This window comes from Eretmochelys imbricata, chromosome 22 (genome assembly GCF_965152235.1).
Source record: "Eretmochelys imbricata isolate rEreImb1 chromosome 22, rEreImb1.hap1, whole genome shotgun sequence".
Lineage (NCBI taxonomy): Eukaryota > Metazoa > Chordata > Testudines > Cheloniidae > Eretmochelys > Eretmochelys imbricata.
In genome coordinates this window covers 2,386,199-2,408,283 of record NC_135593.1, presented here as the reverse complement: position 1 = coordinate 2,408,283, position 22,085 = coordinate 2,386,199, and the positions used below count along the sequence as shown (strand labels likewise).

The 22,085-nt window shown below is 43.9% G+C and overlaps 1 protein-coding gene across 4 annotated transcripts in view; it reads left to right on the top strand.

Moving 5' to 3' along the window:
- PKNOX2 (PBX/knotted 1 homeobox 2) overlaps positions 1–22,085 on the top strand; it is a 330,589-nt gene that overhangs the window by 154,388 nt on the left and 154,116 nt on the right. For all 4 annotated transcript variants that reach the window (XM_077839828.1, XM_077839827.1, XM_077839826.1 and 1 more), the window contains exon 4: positions 18,564–18,752. In XM_077839828.1, coding sequence (XP_077695954.1) covers positions 18,564–18,752 — 189 coding nt within the window. The remainder of the gene's footprint in view (positions 1–18,563; positions 18,753–22,085) is intronic.

Below are 22,085 nucleotides of genomic sequence, written 5' to 3'. Positions count from 1 at the left end.
AGGAGGTGTTAGTACCATTATACAAGGCACTGGTGAGACCTCAGCTGGAATACCGTGTGCAGTTCTGGTCTCCCATGTTTAAGAAGGATGAATTCAAACTGGAACAGGTACAGAGAAGGGCTCCTAGGATGATCCGAGGAATGGAAAACCTGTCTTATGAAAGGAGACTCAAAGAGCTTGGCTTGTTTAGCCTAACCAAAAGAAGGCTGAGGGGAGATATGATTGCTCTCTAGAAATATATCAGAGGGATAAATACCACAGAGGGAGAAGAATTATTTAAGCTCAGTACCAATGTGGACACAAGAAGAAATGGATATAAACTGACCATCAGGAAGTTTAGACTTGAAATTAGATGAAGGTTTTTAAGCATCAGAGGAACAGTCTTCCAAGGGAAGCAGTGCGGGCAAAAGACATACCTAGCTTCTAGACTAAGCTTGATAAGTTTATGGAAGGGATGATATGATGGGATAGCCTAATTTTGTCAATTAATTGATCTTCAACTATTAGCTGTAGATATGCCCAATGGCCTGTGATGGGATGCCAGATGGGGTGGGATCTGAGTTACTACAGAGAACTCTTTCCTTGGTGTCTGGCTGGCGAGTCTTGCCTACATGCTCAGGGTTTAGCTGATCACCATATTTGGGGTTGGGAAGGAATTTTCCTCCAGGGCAGATTGGCAGAGGCCCTGGGGCTTTTTCACCTTCCTCTGCAGCGTGGGGCACAAATCACTTGAGGGAGGATTCTCTGCACCTCGAAGTCTTTAAACCAAGAGTTGAGGACTTCAATAACTCAGACATCGGTCAGGGGTTTGTTACAGGAGTGGGTGGGTGAGATTCTGTGGCCTGTGTTATAGGAGATCAGACTAGACAATCATAATGGTCTCTTCTGACCTTAAAGTCTTTGAGTCTATCTGGAACTCAGGCTTTTCGCTAGATCTTAAAAGAAACAATTCCAAAAATTAAGCATCTAAAAGAGCTTTCTTGGGGGTTCAGCTTAAAGGTTACAAGCAAACAAAAGCATCTGTGGTTAGCACAGAGGAGATCCACAAGCCTAAATAAGAAATAAAGCTGATAGCGTCTAACTAAACATTCCCTATCCAAATTATTTCTTCTAGGTATGTAAAATACTTTTTCATGCCTGGTTCAAACCTTACACAGCATTTCTGCTTATAGCAATGCTGCACCGTGTCCCTGCAGCCCAGAGAACAACAGACAAAGGGAAAGTTTCTTTCCCAATTTTAAAAGTTCTACCTTCCCATTGGCTCTTTGGTCAGGTGCCCACTTCCTTTTCTTTTACCTGTGGGCTTGTTAACCCTTTCCAGGTAAAACAACGAGAGAACAGCTACCAAGAGGGATTTTCAGCTAACTGGCTGGCTGGTTGTCCATCAAAGGGAGCTACCCGACCACTTTATTTATCACAGCACCATGTCTGGTGCTGGCACCAGCAGCCCGAACACAAAGAGTCCCTCTTACACCTAGGAGATCCAGATCCATGGCTGCACCACAAGACGTTTTCGCTCTCCTGGGTCCAGAATCCCCCCCTCCATTTGGGCCTTCAGTCTCTAGGGAACTCATGTCTCCTCCAAGAGACCTGCCTGTGGTTCAGAGCCTTTGCCCCCTCTACATAATGTACACCTCTCCGACGGCACTGATGGTCCACCACTGGAGCCTGAATCAGCCTTTTCTTCCTTGGGGGATTCGGAACCACCGGAAGAACTGCTCTCACATACCACTCTTCTCCATTTCCCAGGAGACCTGCATGACCCTGGGAGCAGCCATCACCTCACTCTGAGCCATTGGGATCCCATGCCATGGAGACCTTAACGACCACCCGGCGATCCCTCCTATTGGGCATATTTGGGACTGAGGGAACAGTGCCCCCCTTCAGAGACCATCCTTTCCATCAGGGAGTTGCCACCTGCTTCCTCTCCTAGGGAACCACCGAACTTGCCCCCAGATCCATAAATAATAAAATCATAGAGTTAGAAGGGACCACAAGGGTCAACTAGTCTAATCTCCCCGCAAGATGCAGGATTTGTTGTGTCTAACCCATCCAAGACAGATGGCTATCCAGCCTCCTTTTGAAAACTTCCAGCAAAGGAGCTTCCACAACCTCCCTAGGCAGTCTGTTCCATTGTCCTTATGTTCTTACAGGTAGGAAGTTTTTCCTGAGATTTAGTCTAAATCTGCTCTGCTGTAGTTTGAACCCATTGCCTCTTGTCCTGCCTTCTGTGGCAAGAGGGAACAACTTTTCTCCGTCTTTTTTTATGGCAGCCTTTCAAGTATTTGAAGACTATCGTGTCCCCCACTTAAAATCTCCCCTTTTCCAAACAGAACATACCTAGTTCCCTCAGCCTTTGCTCATATAGCTTGTGTTACATTCATTTGATCATCTTTGTCACTCACCTCTGCATCCTTTCCAGTTTCTCTACATCCTTTCTATACAGCGGTGACCAAAATTGGACACAGTACTCCAGCTGAGGCCTAACCAGCACTGAGTAGAGTGGTACTATCACCTCCCGCGATTAGCATGCTATGCCTCTGTTAATGCAACCTAAGCATTTGCTTTTTTTGTGACAGCATCACATTGTTAACTCATGTTGACGTTGTGATCCACCACAACTCCCATATCTTTCTCAGCAGTGCTACTGCCAAGCCACTTATCTTTCATTCTGTATTTGTGCATTTGGTTTTTCTTCCCTACATTTGAATTTCATTTTGTTGTCTATAGCCCAGTTCTCCAATTTATCAAGACTCCTTTGAATTTTAGCTCTATTCTCCAAAGTGTTGGCAACCTCTCCCTTCCAGTTTTGTGTCTGTAAACACATCTGTTCGATCATCTGCAAACTTGATCAGTATTCCTACATCCAGGTTGTTAATAAAGGTGTTAAACAACACCCGACCCAGAACAGATCCCTGTGGAACCCCACTTGAGACCTCCCTCCAATCTGACATTCCATTAATAGTTACTCTTCGTTTGTGGTTAACGAATTATGTATCCACATAATGGTAGTTCTGCCAAGCCCACATTTCTCCAGTTTAATTATCAGAATGTCATGTGGGACTGTGTCAAAAGCATTGCTGAAGGTATATGATGTCCACCGCATTCCCCCATCCACCAAACCAGTTACCCTGTCAAAGAAGGAAATCAAGCTGGTTTGGCATGATTTGTTCTCAGTAATTCCATGCTATTGGCTAGTGATCACCCCTTCACCATCCAGGTATTCGCAAATTGAACGTTTTACACATTGGTGTAGTAGCTTCTCATATATCAAAGTCAGGCTGACTAGTTCCCTGGCTCTTCTTTTTTTTTTTTTTTTCTATTTTTAAAGATGGGCACTATGCTAGCCCTTCCCAGTCTTCCAGGACCTCTGCTGTCATTCATGAGTTTTCAAATATTATTGCCAGTGAGTATGAGATTTCTTCAGCTAATTCCTTCACTACCCTTGGGTGAACAACAACAACACAGCACTTGCCATGTTAGTACAAAGAAGCAAAGAGCCATGCTCTGACTGTTAGATCTCTCTGCAGCATTTGAGGTGACTCACCTTAGAGACCTGGTGAGGGTGGGCAGAAGCACAATCAGCTGGTCAGATCCTTCCACTTCAACTGATCTCAGAAGGAAGTTACTGGCAGCTGCATCTCTGCCTCTGTAACCCACACTGAAAAGGTCTAAAAATCCTTCCTGACCCCTGCAGGTGACAAGTTGAAGTGCTGAAGTTTGATTGTAGTCACTGTATTAGAGCAAAAAGAAAAGGAGTACTTGTGGCACCATAGAGACTAACAAATTTATTAGAGCATAAGCTTTCGTGAGCTACAGCTCACTTCATCGGATGCATCCTGTAGCTCACGAAAGCTTATGCTCTAACAAATTGGTTAGTCTCTAAGGTGCCACAAGTACTCCTTTTCTTTTTACAGATACAGACAAACACGGCTGCTACCCTGAAACCTGTATTAGTGCAGAGATGCAAGCGTTATGAGCATACTGAGGGCACTGAAGGCCGGAAAGGACCACCACAACCATCCAACCTGATTCCCTCTACAGGCTGTAGAATGTGTCTTGGGAGGAGGATTACAGCATATATTTTAGAAAGATATCTAATCTCATTTTAAAGATTCCATTGCCTCCCCAGTAAGCTGTTCCAATATTTAACTATCCTCACTGCTAGTAAATTGAATCTTATTGCAAGGTTGAATTTGTACAACTTCAACTTTCAGCCATTGGATCTTGTTCTACCTTTGACAGCAAGACTGAAAAGCTCCCACTGTCAAATCTCTTTTCCATATGTAAGTTCGTATATACAAGGATCAGTTCACCTCTTGACCTCCTCTTAGATAAGCTAAACAGGTCAAGTTCCTTAAGCCTCACATTGCAAGATTTCTTTTCCAGTCCTGGGATCATTTGTTGGCCGCTCCTTAGAACTCTCTCTAGTATTTCCATATCCTTCTTGAAGCATGAGCACCAGAACTGGACACGGTATTTTAGTACAGTAGAACCTCAGAGTTACGAGCCCCTCGGGAATGGAGGTTGTTTGTAACTCTGTAATGTTTGTAACTCTGAACAGTAACTCTGTTACGGTTGTTCTTTTAAAAGTTTACAACTGAACATTGACTTAATACAGCTTTGAAACTTTACTGTGCAGAACAAAAATGCTGCTTTTAAAAGAAACAAGCACAGAAACAGTTTCCTTACCCTGTCAAATCTATTCTTAAACTTTCCCTTTATTAATTTAGTAGTTTACATTTAATACAGTACTGAACTGTATTTGCCTTTTTTTGGGTCTCTGTTATTGCCTAATTGTGTCCTTCTGGTTCCAAACAAGGTGCGTGGTCAGTTTGTAACTCTGAGGTTCTACTATAGTGGACTTACCAATGCAGAAGTAAGATCGCTGCCCTGCTTCAACTTGATATTCCCATTTTTATACATCCAAGGATCACATGCATCCTTTTTGACCTTTAATCTTGGAAGACTGGGGAAACCCCAAAAGATTGGAGGACTGCCAATTTAGCTCCAATATTTAACATTGCACTGGGAGCGCATGCTGAGAGATTATCTATGATGACCTGATTCCAAATATACTAAAGTCCTTATCTGAGTCACTGTTTTCCAACACAGAGTCTCCATCCAGTACATATAGCCAGCATTCTTGGTTCCCAGATGTGTTACTTTGCATTTGGCTATATTAAAACACATTTTGTTGGATTATGAATATTTAACCAAGATATTCAGATCACTCTGTAACAGAACCTGTCCTCCTCATTATGTACTAACCCACCAGTCTTTGTGTCATCTATAAATTTACCAACAAATATTTTATATCTGTTTCATTTGCAAAGAGAGATGCTGAGCGCAGGTTAAGTTGAACAAGTAGAACTTTATTAAACTCTGTGCACTGCTCTGTTATGTGTCTGAGTAGTTTCCACCCTAACTCCCTGAGCTCTGTGTTCCATTGGTGACCTGTCAATGACATCCCTTCCAGAGGACATGGTTCCTCTGACTCCAGCTCCGTTGATCAAGATACAATATCATCATCTAGATCATTGATCAAAATATTAAATAGCATTGGACCACAAACTGATTCTTGGGGAACCAGCTACTGAGAGCTCTGCTCATTGGTATATTCCCATTCACAACCACATTCTGAGATCTGCAAGTTAACCAGTTTTTAATCTATTTTGTGCCCTGTTAGTTCCATATAATGCAATGTTTTAGATCAAAATATCATGTGGTTCTAAGTCAAATGCCTTAGAGAAGTCCAAGTACACTCTATGAACACTGTTGGCTTTATCAACCAGACCTCTAATCCTTGGCAAGATTTACCTTCCAGAAACTGTGTCAATTGGCAGTAATTATAGTTTTAGCTTGTAATTCTATGTTGGTAAAGTCCCAGATTAACCATTCTGTTATTTTATTCAGGATCAATTTAAGGCTAACTGGTATATTGTTCCCTGGGTCATCTCTTTTACCCTTTTATAATATTGGAGCTACATTGGCAGTGCTCCAGTCTTTTGGAATTTCCCCAGTTTATAGTTTAGAAAACTCCTCAGCTAGTTCTTTTAAGACTCCTGGGTGTAAGTTATCTGGGCCTTTTGATTTCAGAATGTTTAATTTTAGCAGATGCTGCCTCACATACTGCTTCATTACAGATGATAAATCTTTTGCTCCATCCACATCATATGGGATAGATATACCCCCACCCCTTTTGTTCCAAATACAGAAAAGGAGTATCTATTTAACATTTCTGCCTTGTATGCATCATTATTCACAATTTTGCCATCTGTATCTAGCAATGAACCTATACCTGACAGAGCTCTTTTGTTTGTAATAGGTTTTAAAAATGTCTTATTATCTTTAATCCTATTAGCCACTGATAGTACATTGATTCCTGTACATTGCTTTATCACTCATCTACATTTTTAATCTACTTATAGTCATTACCATTTACTTTCCTTTTCCCCCCATTCATTATATATTGATTATTTTTATGCTTTATCACTGCTTCGTCATCTTCTTTTAACCAGGATGGCTTCTTGTCCAGCATAACTTTTTTTGTTTTTTTTTAGCCATCCATTAAGATGTCCTTGCACAATCCCTAGTTTTTGTTAACATTTCCCACCTTAAATTTGTGTTCCAGTAAGTTATGCTGACAACTGGTTTAAGCTTTGGAAGAATGGTGCTATATTCTGTTTGCACAAAGTAAATGTAACCAGATCATAGTCACCGATACATAGGGCAATCCCTAATGTTTAGATCAGTGATTAACTCTTCCTTGTCCAGTATATTGAGGTCCAGTATTGACTTACTCCATGCTGAGTGCAGGACTTTGTGTTAAGAAATGGTTATCTATTATTTTAAGAAACTCTTCAAGGAAGTTTTGTTACTGGCTCCATGAGATATCCAGCAATTGCCCCCCAGACTGAAGTCACCCATGATAATACAGGTTTTATTCCAACACATTATGGACAGATGTCTACAGAGCAGTTCATCCTGTCCCCTAGTGATAGTTGGTTGTCTGTAACAAATGTCCACTGGTATCCCATGTTTAGTTTTATTAGTTTTAACTTTAATCCATAAGTGTTTGAGGTCCTGTGATTCTGAATTGTCTGTGCCTCTGTAACAGGTAACAGTGTCTTTGATGTAGTGTGACCACCTCCCTTTTCCCCATTCTGTCCTTATGGAACAAGTTCTAACCTAGGGGCTCAGGTAGCAGGTTTGTGAGAGCGAGATAACAGAACTGGGGTCATTTGAAGGAATTTCACCTTGGACTCCACTAACTATGGGCTGAGCAGCATTTACTTACCTGATAACCTCAGTGGGCTCCTCACATGAATAAAGGTTCAGGATTAGGCCTTATCTGAGTAATTCTGCAAAAAAAAACCCCACAACTGATTAGAACTTCACAAAATGCATGGGGCGTCCCTTTCGTTTCATTCTGCTTTTCTGCACCAGAAAAGGGGCACCTCAGTCCTATTGATGACTGAGCAGTACAAGGTGAACGTATAGCTTCTTTATTCACGTAGCAGCAAGAGCTGCTTCGCTTTTTCTGAAATCCTTTCGACAGCCCACTGCTTAAGCAAACCCCAGCCTGAGTAGTTGAGCCAGGAATGGAAGGTAGACGTCAAAGCTTTACAGTATGACGAGCATGTGAGAGACTAGACTGCCCAGACCCAAGAGTGAGTCTGTATCGCAGCAGGCAGCAAACATATACTGGAACTGTCTCAGCCAATCAGAGAACAAGTCCACTGTGCAGTTACCGATTATTACAGTGCAATTTTTTCCCAAGTCACACTGGGAGGTGTGGAGACTGGGGTGGAGGGAGGGGAGAAGAATATTAGAATCCAGTGTCTGACCTTTATTTTTTGTAACCCGTAACTAACTAATAACTGGGTTCTTATCCGTCACATTTTCCATATAGTTAAAACTCACTGCCAGCTCCCTTCAAATATACACCTGAAGAAATTACATTGTAAAGATGAGTTAATGATTTCCTCCGCGATCTTTCCCATTATAGTCTCAATGTTCCCTTTCTCAAAATGGCCACCATTTCCCATAACTGACAATGGGACTAAATCAACATGACAGGATGTAAGCTGTATGGTCACTCTGGTGGCCATCGTCCCCTCCCTAGAAAGAGGCATGTGATTTATGGCTCTCAACATGCACAGTGCTTACTATCATGTGGACATCCATCCTGCCCACAGATATTTCCTGAGATTCATGGTGGGGCATAGTCACTTTCAGTACAGGGTTCTCACATTTGGACTCAGCACCACTCCTCGCAAAGTTTTCTCCATTGTGGCAGTCCACCTTATATTCCCTTACCTCGATGATTGGTTGCTGGCAGCATGATCAAGAAGGGCTGCTCGAACCTCAACCTCCATGTTGCTCACAACCCTCTGCTCTCTGGGGTGAGTGTAAATGTTAAAAATTCACATTGGACCCCACACAATCCTGGAGTTTATTGGGGCACACATCGACATGGTCTCAGCTCCTGTGTACTTGCTAGAGATTCCAGACCATACAGGACCTGGTTTCCAAGATGGTGTCCAATCCTTCTGTCCCAGTCAGGCAATGCCTTTCTCTTCTTCGCCACCTGGCGGCCTGCACTTAAGTAACTGTCTGCAGCTATCTGTGGTTTCACTGCCTGCAGCTATGGCTCCAGAGGGTCTATTCCCCTGCCATCATACTATGGACCTTCTTCTCCCTGTTCCCCAAGAGATCCTCTCCCCCCCTCCAGTGGTGGATGGACCCAACGTGGGTATACAGTGGGATATTGTTCCTCCCTTCTTCCCCTTCAGCGCTGCTGTTCTCCATTCCATGATTTCATCATCATCCTCACACACTCCTCCTAGCAAGCATCAATTACGGTCACAGTTCATGATATGCCCCTTAAAACATATGTAAGGCGGCCACGTAGAGTTCGTTATATACGTTCTCTTCCCATTACGCCTTCGTGTGGGATGCTGCTATGGATGCCTCCTTCAGCATGCCTGTTCTCCGTCCGATCATCATCCTCGCACCCTCCTCCTAACTAAGGTACTGCTTGTTAATCATCTTCAGTGGAATAGGGACCATCACTCAAAGAAGAGGAGGTTACTTACATGTAAGTGGAGCTTCTTCAGGATGTGTGGTCAAACCTTCCCTCCTTCTCCTCTGCTGCGGATCTTAGGTTTAAGGTGGAGAAGGAAGTGAGCAGCCGTCAGTCTGCCCCGACCTTTATTGCCTTGGACGAAACCATGAGGCAAGGCCAGAGCACGTGTGCGGACCAACTGACAATAACTACTTTCAAAAGCTCTGGCTCTGGACCCATGGCACATGCGTATAACCCTCTGTGGAATACAATAGGAACATAGAATCATAGAATATCAGGGTTGGAAGGGACCTCAGCAGGTCATCTAGTCCAACCCCCTGCTCAAAGCAGGACCAATCCCCAACTAAATCATCCCAGCCAGACCTTTTGTCAAGCCTGACCTTAAAAACTTCTAAGGAAGGAGATTCCACCACTTCCCTAGGTAACGCATTCCAGTGTTTCACCACCCTCCTAGTGAAAAAGTTTTTCCTAATATCCAACCTAAACCTCCCCCACTGCAACTTGAGACCATTACTCCTCGTTCTGTCATCTGGTACCACTGAGAACAGTCTAGATCCATCCTCTTTGGAACCCCCTTTCAGGTTATTGAAAGCAGCTATCAAATCCCCCCTCATTCTTCTCTTCTGCAGACTAAACAATCCCAGTTCCCTCAGCCTCTCCTCATAAGTCATGTGTTTCAGTCCCCTAATCATTTTTGTTGCCCTCCGGTGGACGTTTTCCAATTTTTCCACATCCTTCTTGTAGTGTGGGGCCCAAAACTGGACACAGTACTCCAGATGAGGCCTCACCAATGTTGAGTAGAGGGGAACTATCACATCCCTCGATCTGCTGGCAATGCCCCTACTTATATATCCCAAAATGCCTTTAGCCTTCTTGGCAACAAGGGCACACTGTTGACTCATATCCAGCTTCTCGCCACTGTAACCCCTAGGTCCTTTTCTGCAGAACTGCTGCCTAGCCATTCGGTCCCTGGTCTGTAGCGGTGCATAGGATTCTTCCGTCCTAAGTACAGGACTCTGCACTTGTCCTTGTTGAACCTCATCAGATTTCTTTTTGCCCAATCCTCTAATTTGTCTAGGGCCTTCTGTATCCTATCCCTACCCTCCAGCGTATCTACCTTTCCTCCCAGTTTAGTGTAATCTGCAAACAGGCTGAGGGTGAAATCCACACCATCCTCCAGATCATTTATGAAGATATTGAACAAAACCGGCCCCAGGACCGACCCTTGGGGCACTCCACTTGATACCAGCTGCCAACAAGACATGGAGCCATTGATCACTACCTGTTGGGCCCGACAATCTAGCCAACTTTCTATCCACCTTATAGTCCATTCATCCAGCCCATACTTCTTTAACTTGCTGGTAAGAATACTCTGGGAGACCGTGTCAAAAGCTTTGCTAAACTCAAGGAACAACACGTCCACTGCTTTCCCCTCATCCACAGAGCCAGTTATCTTGTCATAGAAGGCAATTAGATTAGTCAGGCCCAGCATGACTTGCCCTTGGTGAATCCATGCTGACTGTTCCTGATCACTTTCCTCTCCTCTAAGCACGTCAGAATTGATTCCTTGAGGACCTGCTCCATGATTTTTCCAGGGACTGAGGTGAGGCTGACTGGCCTGTAGTTCCCAGGATCCTCCTTCCCTTTTTTAAAGATGGGCACTACATTAGCCTTTTTCCAGTCGTCCAGGACTTCCCCCAATCGCCATGAGTTTTCAAAGATAATGACCAATGGCTGTGCAATCACATCCGCCAACTCCTTTAGCACTCTCGGATGCAGTGCGTCCAGCCCCATGGACCTGTGCTCGTCCAGCTTTTCTAAATAGTCCCGAACCACTTCTTTCTCCACAGAGGGCTAGTCACCTCATCCTCATGCTGTGCTGCCCAGTGCAGTAGTCTGGGAGCTGACCTTGTTCGTGAAGACAGAGGCAAAAAAAGCATTGAGTACATTAGCTTTTTCCACATCCTCTGTCACTAGGTTGCCTCCCTCATTCAGTAAGGGGCCCACACTTTCCTTGACTTTCTTCTTGTTGCTAACATACCTGAAGAAACCCTTCTTGTTACTCTTAACATCTCTTGCTAGCTGCAACTCCAGGTGTGATTTGGCCTTCCTGATTTCACTCCTGCATCCCCGAGCAATATTTTTATACTCTTCCCTGGTCATTTGTCCAATCTTCCACTTCTTGTAAGCTTCTTTTTTGTGTTTAAGATCAACAAGGATTTCACTGTTAAGCCAAGCTGGTCGCCTGCCATATTTACTATTCTTTCTACACATGGGGATGGTTTGTCCCTGTAACCTCAATAAGGCTTCTTTAAAATACAGCCAGCTCACCTGGACTCCTTTCCCCCTCATGTTATTCTCCCAGGGGATCCTGCCCATCAGTTCCCTGAGGCATTCAAAGTTTAACTTGGGAGCATGCTTGACTGCTCTTCTCCTTCTACCTGTTTAGCTTAACAAAGAGAAGGTTAAGGGACAACTTGATTTCTAAAATTTGTTGTAGACAAAAGGTAATCATTCAACCAAAGACTCCTCATCTGGTAAATTTCATACAGCTCCAGTCATCAATGAATCAGTGGTAGTTAAAGGTATGTGAGCAGATAAGGTTATCTAGAGGCAGAGTCTGAAGCTATTGCCCTAGGCAGGTCTCCTGCGCATTGAAGATGAACGACATTTTGTGAGGAAGCATGATAAATGAGGACATGGATGTTCTGTGTCATCAGCTGAGTGACTTTTTATCTGCCCAGGATTGTGTCATGGAGTTCTATGAACTAACCTTTGGGACATCTGTTGCTGTCTGTGTATTTCTTATTCTCCTTCAACTCCTCTGCTACATAGCTGAGCTTGGAAGCACTTTCTACAGGTAGAGTGCCCAGCTAACTTGAGGGCTATTGCATTTGGTACCTGACAACTGGCATCATGACTGAAGGAAGAAAAAGAGCATCTCATTTAATGCTGCCCTACACCTTGCTGTCCCTGTCCATAACGGTGCTATAGCCATTTTTCTGCATTTACACATTAGACCGTGTGACCATGCAGGTGCTGTGTGAATCTGATTGCTTTTTTGGGACCCTATTGTTTTCCCAGATCACTGTGGCCTATAGTGCCAGGCCATATCCTTATCTTGGGTCTCTGAGGGACAATCATCTCTGTCCTATGAATCAGGGCGTGTATGGCACTGCTCCACCCTCTCACAGTCAGAGGGACTCTGGCATAGGGACCAAGGTGCTTGAGGAGAAAAGACATTTCTTTTGTTTAGCTCCCTCTATTTAAATGACTGAAAGTGGAATCCAGGTGTGGCATGTGAAAGCAGCCACCCCCCAAGGAGACCCTCGGCTGTTGTCCTTTCCACCCTCTGCCATTTGTGTGGCAGAGAGACCTCAGCAACCAATACACATGTCAACCGGAGGAGATGGAAATATTTGATGCTTGGATCTCCTGGAGGAGGTAGGTGCTAATTCACCTATGGAATGGGGGCGGGCAGTTTAAGTAGTTAATACGCGTGTGATTGTATCATTGCTGTCACTGTTTGTCCTTCAGTTCCTCTGCTTTTTTCCTTCTTGCAAGTTACTGTTCCGGAAACTGCCTCCAAGCAGCTGATAGGAGAGTATGTACCGGCTCCCTTCTTTTCTTTTCTTTTCTTTTCTTTTCTTTTCTTGCTTTCTCTTATCACAGGAATTGCTGTACAAACCCCACTTGCCTGTTGCTGTTTAATTGTTCTCTCCTGGCTTCCAGTTTTGTACATTTTATATTAAAGTAGAAGTTTCTCATTGGTGTATCCTGTGTAAATGTAGAGACTGTCCAGTTTGACCAATGTAAATGGCAGCCGTCACCTTCAGCCCCCAACTAAAACCCCTCCAACGCATCATCAAGGATCTACAACCTATCCTGAAGGATGACCCAACACTCTCACAAATCTTGGGAGACAGGCCAGTCCTTGCCTACAGACAGCCCCCCAACCTGAAGCAAATACTCATCAACAACCACATACCACACAACAGAACCACTAACCCAGGAACTTATCCTTGCAACAAAGCCCGTTGCCAACTGTGCCCACATATCTATTCAGGGGACACCATCACAGGGCCTAATAACATCAGCCACACTATCAGAGGCTCGTTCATCTGCACATCCACCAATGTGATATATGCCATCATGTGCCAGCAATGCCCCTCTGCCATGTACATTGGTCGAACTGGACAGTCTCTACGTAAAAGAATAAATGGACACAAATCAGATGTCAAGAATTATAACATTCATAAACCAGTCGGAGAACACTTCAATCTCTCTAGTCACGCAATCACAGACATGAAGGTCGCTATCTTAAAACAAAAAAGCTTCAAATCCAGACTCCAGCGAGAAACTGCTGAATTGGAATTCATTTGCAAATTGGATACTATTAATTTAGGCTTAAATAGAGACTGGGAGTGGCTAAGTCACTATGCAAGGTAGCCTATTTCCCCTTGTTTTTTCCTACCCCCCGCCCCCCCCCCCCCCCAGACGTTCTGGTTAAACTTGGATTTAAACTTGGAGAGTGGTCAGTTTGGATGAGCTATTGCCAGCAGGAGAGTGAGTTTGTGTGTGTGTGTGTGTCCGGGAAAAAAGGCGGGGGGGGGGTGAGAAAGCCTGGATTTGTGCTGGACATGGCCCACCTTGATTACCATGCACATTGTAGGGAGAGTGGTCACTTTGGATGAGCTATTACCAGCAGGAGAGTGAGTTTGTGTGTATGGGGGTGGGGGGGTGAGAAAACCTGGATTTGTGCTGGAAATGGCCCACCTTGATTATCATGCACATTGTAGGGAGAGTGGTCACTTTGGATGAGCTATTACCAGCAGGATAGTGAGTTTGTGTGTGTGTTTTTTGGAGGGGGGTGAGAGAACCTGGATTTGTGCAGGAAATGGCCCAACTTGATTATCATGCACATTGTGTAGAGAGTTGTCACTTTGGATGGGCTATTACCAGCAGGAGAGTGAGTTTGTGTGTGAGGGGGTGGAGAGTGAGAAAACCTGGATTTGTGCTGGAAATGGCCCAACTTGATGATCACTTTAGATAAGCTGTTACCAGCAGGACAGTAGGGTGGGAGGAGGTATTGTTTCATGTTCTCTGTGTGTATATAAAGTCTGCTGCAGTTTCCACGGTATGCATCCGATGAAGTGAGCTGTAGCTCACGAAAGCTCATGCTCAAATAAATTGGTTAGTCTCTAAGGTGCCACAAGTACTCCTTTTCTTTTTGCGAATACAGACTAACACGGCTGTTACTCTGAAACCAGTGGTAGAGATAAGGCCATAAATATGAGCACAGGTACACTTAGGGTGCTTTTGACTTCTCTGGAGCCTTGCTGGGTACTTGTCCTCTCATCTATTCCCTGTGGTATGCTTCTCTCAGTGGGACCCTCCATTTTAGTACCCACCATTTCTTCCTCCTCACAACTTTCCCTCTTGTTACTTTGTAGTGTGCAGAAATCTGCGACTGTTGTCTGTGGGGACCCTTCCTCCTTGGTTGCTATGAGACATAGCTGTTTTTTGCTCATGACTAGAACTGGGGGAAAAATGTTGGCAAATAAACTCTTTGCCAAAAAATGCAGTTCCAGATCAACCAAAACTGTTCACAAAGTCAGGTTGAATTAGGTGAATAGTTTCAGACAAAAAAAACTTGGGATAAAAAATTCTGAAAATGTCTAAATGTTTAGTTGGACCCAAAACAAAAACATTTTCAGATTTTTCATTTTGGCCACCAAACCGAAAAAGCAATTATTCATCCAGCTTGATTCATGATCTAATGGGGACAGGCGTGGCACATAATCATCCCCTGCCTTATGCTGATTCATGTTGTCTCCCAGCTCCTAGAGCTGAGTTCTGTTCAGGTGGCAGGGGGGAAAGGGGGGAGTGCAGAGAAGAGTGCTCCCACCCCAGCAAAAATGCATGTTTCCATGCCCGGAACTCCAGTCTCTTTCCACCCAGCCAAAGCCCCTAAACCCAGCAAGGTCAAGATTTTCAAGCAGAATCTGAGTTCTTTCCTCCTTTGGCTTCGTTGCCAGTGATAAATATTCTGTCATTGGGACTGTGGCTGATGTGGGAAAGAATCCTACTCTCTCTGTCTGAGCAATGTTAGCTCTGAAGGAGTAAAACTCAGTACCTTCTTCTCTGGTTACTGCGCTCAGCAGCTCAGACTCTGAAAAATGCCATGTCATTTCAGAGTGGAATCACACCTCAAGCAAGGAACTCTGCAAATATTCAACTACGCAAAGTTGTTAGTAATTAGTATTTTTTGTTACACAAGACTTATTATTTTATGGTTTGTTGGCTCATCCCCAGGGCAGCATTTTAGGGCCCAATCCTGCAGCCCTTGTTCCTGTAAATAAATACTGAAGGATCAAGGCCCTTAATGTAGCCTACAGGGGTCTAATGTTCTGATTAGTTAACATTTGTGGGCCAACTGGAGAACACTTAGCCTGCACCTGCTTTGAAGTTTTGCAAATAAAGAACTAAAACCCCCGACAATTACACTGAACTGAGTTTTGTGGGAGCCCTGGGAAATGAGTTCAGAGGAATGGTAAGTAAAATTGGAAGTAAGCAGTGGCCATTTCCAAGGGAATGAGGTTCTTTCACAATTGTAAAGCCTAGTTCTGAGTAATTGCACTTGGGTAAGGGCTACTTGTGGAACCAAGAGGTATCAGCTGAAGAGCAACATAAACCAAACCCCAAACCTTGGGCAGAGTTTTGGAGATTGTGGATCCAATGGATTCTGACTGGGGATGAAGTGGAGCAGTCATCCTGTTCTTTGCGCTGCGGCGCTGGGAAGCGACACTCCAGAACTCTCACTCTCAGAAGAAATGCCACTGCTGCAGAGGTGTTTTATTAGCTACTTTTATTATCCACGTAGGCCTCTGCCTTATTCTTCATGTTGCTCATTCTTCAATGAGACCCAGGGGTCTGATGTTCATAGGGTTTGGCCACAGCAAAACACATTTGTATCTCCCAAGCATCATCAGCAGTGGGGGGGACGTGTGACGGCACCCTTGTTTATACAGGGAAAATGAAGGAAGTGGCTGTAATGAGTTTGCAACTGAGTGACAGAAATTAAATTTTCTTCTCACTCATGTGTAATCTGGAGCTGCTCCAGATTCCTTGGCAGATACAGCGCCTTTTGTGTGGGGAGGCGGCATTTCTGCCTCTCACTCCTCTGTTTGTGCCTCTCCACTTCACACTACACTTCTGCATGGGATTTGCCAGGCAATCCCTGTGTCTGGAACAAGTGAGGGCAAACAAACTTTCTGCTGGGGTTTGTTTGTGTTGTCTGGGGGATTTCTTAACACCACTAATTCCGTGCAAATTGTCCACCACCGCTGATGGCAAAAAGGAGATGAAAAGGCCAGCAACATTAGCCATCATTAGAATAAGAATCATGTATTCCTCCCAGCTGAGATGCATATAATTAGAAATTAGAAAAAGGTCAGATCTTGCCATTATCAACTCAATCAGCTGCTGAGTGCCACACAGTCAATTAATTCAGCATCTGTATTTTTTACAACCCCGCGCACGTATTCCATTGGACTGTAACTCTTTTTCTGGACAGATATACTACGCAGTGAAGCAGGAACATAAAATGAGAGACCCTAAGCAAATGAGCTGAGATAATTGAGAGATTTATTTTTTATATATATGTGTGTCAGGTCTTTTTGCCTTTGCCCTTGAATAGTGACTTTCATAAATGTGATTGTTGGATGGATGCACTGGTCTGAGGGATCTCTGCCCCTCTTTGGAGCTAACTTTTCTCGGGTCCATTTACTGAATAGCTCTGAAGAACTTAATTTCCCAGTTTGTGTGTTGGTCAGGTTGGTTTGTTGTTGTTGTTATTTTTGACCTTGTGAGTTATTCCCATTTCTGCAAGAGAAAAGAAGTAGGATGTGGAGCATGGGGGTGCAAGGGTTCAATAACATATTGACGTGAACCAGTATTACTGGGGCTGCAGCAGTAGCTGAAAGGCAAAGGGCTTTCAACCTCTTCCTCTCAAAATTCCCTGGAGTAGATGGGGACTAAAAGGAGTTTGTCCCCTGTTTGCCCTGGCTAACCATACTTCTGATCAATCTCTTCTTGCTGTATTTATAAATTGTGCCTCATTGGCACCCGTTATTCTGTCTCCCTGATGGCTTTGTGACTCAGCTGAGAAAGCCTTCACAGTGCATTAGGACAGAGAAATGTGGCTATCTCCTGAGGTCCTCACCTTCCTCCTACCCCTTTTTAATGCCATTTTTATAAATCTCTGAGCTAGTAATGAGCAAGGCCTCATTATAGCATCAGAGTTCCAAAGGCCCTCCTCCTACTATTGCCACTGCAGGCTCATCAGGGCAATTGATGGCAAGGCCATTGAAATGTGTGTAGCCATTCAATCCAGGAGCAGTCTGTGCCTAACAGTTTGTAAAGATGAACACTACAACCTGAAAGTTAAAAAAATCCTTTGACAGGTGAAGACTTTTTGTTATATAAAACTGGCTTTATCACCGCACAGTGAGTAGCTGGAATTTTATATATTATGCAAGATTTCAAACTGAAGCTGTAAAACTTAAAGTTTCAGTTCTGTGAGAGGAATGTTTTATGTGTACATTTTTTAACATTTATGGGGTACATTTTAATGAGACCCAAGCTTTGCTCTAGGGAAAGCTTACAGCCACGTTGCTGCTCTGAATCTTGTTAGAGAGAGTGGCCAGTAGAGAATAATCAAACACATTTTTACAGCCAACGCTTAGTCTCCAAAATTTCTTTGGGCATTTTGAGTTTCTGCATCTCCAAATAGTGGAGATGATGACAAAATGGGGACAAGCAGTAAAATCGCATGCTGGCTCGCTCTGAGCGGGATGGTTCATTGGTTGATACTGACTAGCAAAATAGTCTTCAACCAGTAGTGACCACTTATTTGGGAAGCCTAGTGATTAGCAGAGAAACAAAAACATCACTGATTAATTACTAACTTTCAGTTGGTGAAAGTGGTCTGGATATTTGTTTATTTTCTCAGTTCAATATTTTGCTTCCTTTTTTTACCTGTCTTGACATAAGAGCTGCAGGGACTTTGGTAAATATACTGAACACCTGATGGTTTTTGCCCTGGCTTCCACCTTGTCCTTAGCTACGTTCCAAGTGCAACCTCTAGCAGCAATACTTGGAGGTGAATCAGACTGGTGAATTCCATGGCAACGAAAATATTTATTTTCTTTTACCACTAGTGACAAAAATGCCCTGTTTGAAAAGGCTGCTTTTCTGCATTAGCACCAACAGATTTGAACTGCAGTCCTAAAAAGGATTATGTGGCAAATGGTACACTAGGTTATTTAATCAGATTGTCATCCTTAGCAGTTCCTAGGTAATCTTGCAGATTCTCATCCTTAGCAGTTCCTTAGGTTGCCCAGTGATTCTACTAGTTACTAGAAAGCCAGTGGGTATGCACTGACTGCCTCTCTTTGTTTATCCCTCTCAGATGGTGAAAGCAATTCAGGTCCTGAGAATTCATCTGCTGGAGTTGGAGAAGGTGAATGAATTGTGCAAGGACTTTTGTAACCGTTATATCACCTGCCTCAAAACAAAGATGCACAGCGATAACCTACTCAGGAATGATCTTGGGGGGCCCTACTCCCCAAACCAGCCCTCCATAAACCTACACCCACAGGTAATGGCTGAAAATGTCCACCACACATGCTTTCCTAGACTCTCCCCTTGGTCCTTATTGTTCTACAAACAGTTTCACTCCATTATATAGAGTTCCTCCTCATTTTGATCCAGTTGCCAGAAGGTGTGTCTTCCTAATGGGCTGTGTGAGCCTGGCAGAGGAATCCTGGAGATTTAAGACACTTTGGTTCTGATTTTCAGAGGCACTCAATATCTGCAGCTCCCATTGGCTTCCCATTGTACTTGCTCAACAGCTCTGCAAATCGGTCAAAAAGTGTTTCCAGGTGGGCTCTAAAAATGGAATCACCTGAAAACTAGGGGCACTGTTGAAAATGTAAGTCTTAATTTGTGTGTGAGTGTATGTGAATATATGTGTTAGAAAGCAAATGACCCATGTCCTGCTCACCTAATGAAAAAGCACGAAGCCATAGGAGGAAATGGTGCGGTGATTGAGTGTGTTTCATTGGGTTGCTCTGAATGCCATCCTGCAGCAGAGCACTCTTTCATAGAAATGTGATTCTAGTGGGTGACTGCCACTGGCTGGTAGAGTTTTAACCGTGAAAGTTTATGGATGATGAAACTGAGATGTCAGAGAAAGTATTGCATATGGCTGTATGTCAGTATGCAGTGCTAGTTACAGAGGGGGCACAAACTAATTAGAACCATAGGAAATTCTTAATACTGGTCTATATGGTGAATTAGTGCACAGCAAGCTGAGGAGTAAATCTGCAGTGTTCTAGCATGCTGCACACTAACTGTCTGTGTGCTGCGATGTACTGGTGTTTGAAACCCTACACACTAACTCTGCATATAGACAAATCCTTATCCTCACTTTCAAAAAATTTTAAATAAAAAAACAGATTTTTGGTTACATTTTAAAGTTTATGGAGATATAAACTGTTGAATTTGTCAATTATTACCATAGAAAAAGGGGCAAGATTTTGTAGCAACAAAAACCTGGCACAAAAATTTCATGACGCCTAATCTCTATTAACATTTTTTTAAGCAACCCCTTGTTCGTTTTCCTCTCACTGAGGTCAGAGTTTGTGCATTTGAATTGCTCTCCTGGATTTCTAGTAGCAGATGTTGTGCCCTTGACAGAACAGTAATGCAGTGAACTTCCTTTCACAGCTCTCACTAGTACTGTACTGTCCCTTACCTCTTCCTTCAGAGGCAGCACAGACAGCTGCTGGGACAGGCATCAGAATGCATTGCTTCTATACTATTCCATCCTGCCTGCTGACCACTAGCTTAGTGTCTAAGTGCATCCTAAGGCTTTTTGTAGGGTTCTTTGCTTGAAATTTCTGTGTAGGTGCTGGATGAGTAGCTTCCCCAAGAAGGGAAGCAGGAAGTCAAGTAGTAAATGGAAATCCAACCCCAGTGAAGCCCATGAAATGGAAAATCAACTACATCAGGCAACATGTAAGAAGAAAATTAAGAGGTTAAAATAGAATTTGAACTGTAAATAATTCAAGGTATTTAAAAATAACAAGAAATTACATCTATCAGAAGCAAGATGCCTGCAAGAGGATCGGAGGTTCCATTACACCACCAGGGAGAAATTCAGGAAGTTAAGGAAATTGCTGGAAAATTAAGCAATTTTTCCCTCAGGTCTGGTCTATACTTAAAACTTATACTGGCATAGCTATGTCTGTCAGGGTGTGAAAAAACTACAGCCGGTAGCAACATAGCTATGCTGACAAGCACCCCAGAGTAGATGCAGCTATACTAACAGAAGAGAGCTTCTGTCGGCATAGCTAACATTGCTTGGGGAGACGGTGTTACTACACCAACAGGCCCCTTCTGTTGCTGCGTCTCCACTAGGGGGCTATGCCGGCATAGGCCCTGCTTCACCACAGAGGATGTTGGGGAGGTTCTTACCCTGGACCTACTCTTCTCAGGTAACAGCTGTGAGGCACTGTCAAAGACTGAGGGGTCTGAAAAAGAGGTGCTGGTACAAATTAGTAACCTGGTCTAAATAAAAGAAAAGGAGGACTTGTGGCACCTTAAGAGACTGACCCATTTATTTGAGCCTAAGCTTTCGTGAGCTACAGCTCACTTCATTTTCCACGGTATGCATCGGATGAAGTGGGCTGTAGCTCACGAAAGCTTAGGCTCAAATAAATGGGTCAGTCTCTAAGGTGCCACAAGTCCTCCTTTTCTTTTTGCGAATACAGACTAACACGGCTGCTACTCTGAAAACTGGTCCAAATAGTGACACACAAATGTTCTGAAGGAGGTTCAGCATGAAGTGACTGAGCTGATAGCAAAAATATGCAAATTCTGATTGTCATCGGCTGCTATACAAGAGAGTTACAGGGTAGCAAATGTTGTATCTCTATTTTTGCAATGTGCTTGGAGTGATCTGGGGAATCACTGACCGGTGAGCTGAATGTCTCTACATTGTAAATTGTAACAGTTTATGAAATATGGAATTATATTATGGGGTCGCACACATCATTGCTTGTGCAGGCCGAGTGCATTGCACCCACCAGGAGCTCTTTGCACCCGTTCTCCCCGCTCCCGGCTACCCAGGTGCTATCCTCCCACCTCTTATTTTAGGGACTCCCTGCAACTCCCCCATCTGTGCTCTTTGTGCACTCCCATTTCTATGCCCTCTTTTCCTGCCTCCCCCTCTGGAAGTGGGATTGTGGGCCCTCTCCTCCATAGCAGGTTTCCCTAATCTCCCTTCAACCAGGGGTTCTGTGTGCCCCCATTCCAAGGTCCCCCTCTCACCCCCATAACAGGGACTTTCCATGGGTCCTTCTCCCTCCCTTTCCCCAGTGCATCCATTCCTCTCTCCCTGATTTTCTACAAATCAATATGGTTCTGGCCATTGATGCCTAGGACACTCCCTGAAATTTTGGAATGGATCCCATGCAGGATTGAAAAGTCATAGTTTTTACAGACAGATAGACAGACTGGCAAACAGCGAATGCCATGAGAGGTCCCTTCTGGCCTTAAACATCTGTGAAAATTTCAGCTGAAATGGCCCAAACCAGGTTCCATCCAGGTGTGTCTTGGGACGTAAATTCAGTGGATTTACATTCCATGTTTGTGTCAGGTGAAGGGGAAAAGTGTAATCTGCACTAGTGCCATACACAGGGCCCAGTCCTCTCCTCCTGCCACAGACGTATTCTGCAGGGGTGGGCCTGGCAGGCCCCCAAGACGTAGGACTTGGAGTTAACATTCTTTTGAGATGAGTCAGGCAGCTGCCACCTTCTTGTTGCTGTTGTTGCAGACTTAGGCAGACCTCTCTGCCTTTAGTGACACTCATTTCAAACCTTTTTCTGCCATCAAGATCACTAGAAACTTTCAATGTATAGCTATGATT